The following is a 4,123-nucleotide window of genomic DNA, read 5'->3' on the forward strand; positions in this document are numbered from 1 at the left end:
TCCCTAGGCCTGGGACACCTTTCCTCCAGCTTGCAGAGGAAGCAGCCCAGTTTCCTTGGAGTCGCCCGAGTCTTGGGGAGGCAAAGTCAACAATCCCTTACAGATATCAAGAGGAAAAAAATGTTGTTCCTGACCAGTGCATAGGCAAGGTCTGTGCAGGTGAGGAGGTCTCCTAGCGTTCCTTCCTTTCACATGGTCTCTGTTACCATGATAGCTGCTGGGCCAGTACCACACAATAATGGCTTGTGTAGTTGTCCCTGCTCTGCTTGGATCCTGAGGTAGGGAGCACTGGTTGAAACGATATCAATGTCTTTTCAAGCCACCAAGGATGGAACAAGATCATTTAAAAAAAAAAAAAAAAGAAAATCTTTGTTTAGGCAGATGCGCGGGACATATGCTGTAGGTTATCTTTTTGGTGCCCCAGGCAACCTGATTTTCCTATAATATCTTTGCCAAAGCCTTTGAATTGAGAACTGAGGAATAGTTTTGCTTACAAATAGTTTTGAAGGGGTAGCAAAGTGGTCCGTGCACCTCCCTTCTAGGTCATCTAAAACTAGTGTCTTCTCTGTTTGGAAATTCTCAGTTGAAAGTACTCTGAAGCTAACAGCAAATTAGGGTTTGACATTGTTAATATTTTAAGTTTTAAAACTTCCTGGGAAGTTAGAAAGCTCTAGCCTTTATCAGGTTTGGGAGCATAACAGAAACGTCCCTCCAGTACACATTACTCCTCCATCGCCTTGTGCCTGCCAACCTCCCCTCATTCCCCACCAGCATATAAAAATCCAATGTAAATGAGATTGTCCTAGCAGCTTGCACAAGCTGTGAATTCAGAATTTAAAAAAACATCAGGTATCCCTATCAGCACGCTCAGAACTTGGAATGGAATCTAGTATCTCTCCAAATGCTTAGCTCCTTGGGAAGTGTACAGACAATAAGGGACTTTTTTTCTTTTTTTTCTTTTTTATTTTAATAAAATATAATTACTGTATCTTAATACATTAACTGGCACATTTTCAGATGTCACTTTCACAAAACTTTGAGATTTAATTCAGAAAGCTAATGCTGGTTTTCTCTGGAAACCTGTCCAGCTGTAAAAGCCTTTTATGATTTGTATTTCTCAAATCACGGTTTTGGGATAAGACCCCACTTACGAAGGAAAAGGGATGTTTTAAATAATATGAAAGGATATAGAGAAGAGTTCGCCCATAGAAAAACAATGAGGGTTTTAACTCAAACCACATTTTTGATCGATACTATTAGCAAGACATTAGAAGCAAATGAGACAGGAAGCAAAAGTATTTCAAACATAAGTAAATGAAGCAGTTCTTTAGGGAGACAGGCTAGCACATAAAAATGGTACACAGTTTATTCTGAGTTTCGTATGTTCTCAGGAGACCGATAATGCTAGTAGAAGTACTGAATACTTTGAAAATCATAAAATTAGTTTACTAAAGATCTGGCTGAGAGGCTTGCTGTTTGTTTCTGCTACAGAAGTATGTTCAGTAGGTAGTACCTTTGTTTTGGACTTGAAACTTTTGCATGCTGTACTCTGAGGTTCTGTGCTAAAGGGTTGACTGGTTCAGTTCAGAAAGATGCATCTAGAAATAAAAGGATGCATTTTCAAGAGATGTTACCAGAAGACTTGTAAGCAGAGGTGGGGAAGTCTCTGTAGGGGACTGATTTGTATGTTGGATGTTTTTGTTGAATACCTAATAAGAGTAGGCAATATCAAATGACAGAACCAGGACTGTAGTCTTGGTTTTTGGGCTTGACTAAAATTCACGTTCTCTGGCTCCTATTTCCCCTTGTCTTCCCCCAGCCAGTTTCTCTTGTGCTCCAGAATCCCAAGTCCCTTGTGTTTACAACATTAAAGGACAACTGTACTGTCTTGGTTTGTTTTTTTTTCTGCTGTGCAGTAAACTAAGAGACTGCTATAGTGCCCATCCGTACAGAACATCATTGCCCTTCTACTCTAGAGCAGCAGTGTCTGCAGCTTTACCGTGTACCAACAGGAGACAGTGACGGGACATAGAATGAAGCGCATGGGAGGAAATGAAAAGTCAGTTTATGCAATAGCCTTATCTCTTGTTTAATGAGGCGGCTGATTCTTCTATGCAGAGCCAGCTGGGTGACTTCAGGATCTTTTAAAGTCCTCTTGCAAGATTCTACAAACACCTTGGAGACTCCATGGAAGCTGTGCAGTAGCATTTGCTGCAAACTGTCAAACATTTTCTTTTGTCTTTAGTAGGCTTGGGTGGTTAGCAGTTGTTTGAAACAGTTTTGATTGAAAAGACTAAAGAGTTTGAAAGATGATTGGAAAAGTTGGGCTAAACGTGTTCCTGAAAAAACAGTAGAAGATGCAGAAACAAAATTAATTTCATGTTCTCTTTTGTTCACATTAGAGATTTAAAATCCAGTATGTTACATCTGGCAGAAAAGATGACGTTCATTTTTCTTTTGACATCTGAAAGATTGGTCTTCTATCCAGACTTCTATACACTTCAAAAAATCCCCGAAGAAATCTTTTTAAACTTGCCCTTTTGAAATTGATTTGATATGACTATATCATACTTAAAGTAACTTGGTAGCTATTTTTCTTAGTTTTTTTTCAAAGTTACTCTGTGTTCAATCAAAGTTAAATTGTTATGTATTTCTGACTTCCCAAAACCTTGAAACATCTTCAAATTAGGAGGTGAAAATTTGTAAACAGTTCTTCAGTTCTTACTTGAAAGTGAGAGAGATTTTGAAATTAAGTGAAGAACTCTAAAATTAGATATATTTTTGGGATTGTCTGCCTTACACATGAAGAGAGCTCTGTTTAAATCATAATTGGTTAGTCATACTGTATTTGTTGTCTTATATAAAACCTCAGCTCTCGGTGTCACATAGTTAAAAATTGGTCTTTCTAAGGGGAAACCGAAATTTTCTCTTAACTTTCATGGTTTCAGAGAAAAATTTTAAATATGACCATGTCTACAGACTTGTAAAACAGTTGAGACAAAAGTTACTTTCTTATTATTTTCATTGGCCTGTTTCAGACTTTTGGCATTTGGATTTAGCGGTTTTGAAAAAAATAAAGAATAAAAGTTATTTATCATATTCCTTTTTTTTGAAGATGGTTTTGTTTCATGTAATTTTAAGCTAAAAGCAGTACCTTGTGGAGTGTGATCTGTGGAAACATAAAAAGTGATAAAATTAAACAATTTTTTTCTTTTTGTCTTGCAGATTAGTTCTAATATTTTTAGAACACTTCCACCTAGCGATAACCCAGATTTTGATCCAGAAGAAGATGAACCAACTCTTGAAGCCTCATGGCCCCACATACAGGTATGTGATTCCTTTATTTTCAAGCCTTCTTGTAAGGCAAGAACTGAGAATGGATACTTGAGTCATTTTGTGCCTTTGGTAAGAACATCAAAATTGCTTTAACAATACAATTGAGTTTCTATACTTGGGAGGGGAAAAAAGTGATGCTTTTCTTAACGTGTAAGTATGGCAGAATGTAAGTCTTCCAAGCTGCTTAAATACTTTTTTTTTAATGGAGTGATTGCACTGTTAAAGTGTGGTATGTCTTAAAAATATATAGATATTTTAGGTAATTATGCTCTTTACTTAAGAGGTTTGTTTCCTGCACTTGAGCAACTTTTTTGTGTGATTTCAATAAAATATAAGTGGATGTTGACAGTTTGGTTTCTTGTCACAGTAACAAAAAATGGAGTAATAGCCTTTATTTGTCTCTTGAGCAAGAAATAGATATCTCCTCATTCTTCCCACCCTTTTCACTCCCTTTGTGCAAAAACTTTACAATATAGGCGTTGTTGTTTGGTAACAGTTGGTTAGTTATTCTATTGTTGCACTCCTGTGCCAATCTCGTGATTTTTTATAGCATTGCTGTATCCATCACGTGATTGACTTGCAATACTGCTGAATTTTTTTTTTCCCCGTTAACTGTTAAAAGTTGAACAAACCTAAATCACTTGTAATCACCCAAGTTCCTATCTCAGGTAGTTTGTTGCTGAATTTATAGAGGTAGTATCTGTTAAATAAAAGTTTTGTAGCAACTCCTAGTAGTGGGTAGAAGATTAATAGCTACCATGCATCTGCATACCATTCCCTCCCCTCT

The 4,123-nt window shown here is 37.0% G+C and overlaps 1 protein-coding gene across 1 annotated transcript in view; it reads left to right on the top strand.

Moving 5' to 3' along the window:
- Positions 1 to 4,123, top strand: part of PPP2R5A (protein phosphatase 2, regulatory subunit B', alpha) — a 47,114-nt gene that overhangs the window by 21,682 nt on the left and 21,309 nt on the right. Inside the window, exon 3 of the mRNA XM_009330181.1 lies at positions 3,226 to 3,327. Within this exon, the coding sequence (XP_009328456.1) occupies positions 3,226 to 3,327 (102 nt within the window). The remainder of the gene's footprint in view (positions 1 to 3,225; positions 3,328 to 4,123) is intronic.

Source organism: Pygoscelis adeliae, unplaced genomic scaffold (assembly GCF_000699105.1).
Source record: "Pygoscelis adeliae isolate BGI_AS28 unplaced genomic scaffold, ASM69910v1 Scaffold308, whole genome shotgun sequence".
NCBI lineage: Eukaryota > Metazoa > Chordata > Aves > Sphenisciformes > Spheniscidae > Pygoscelis > Pygoscelis adeliae.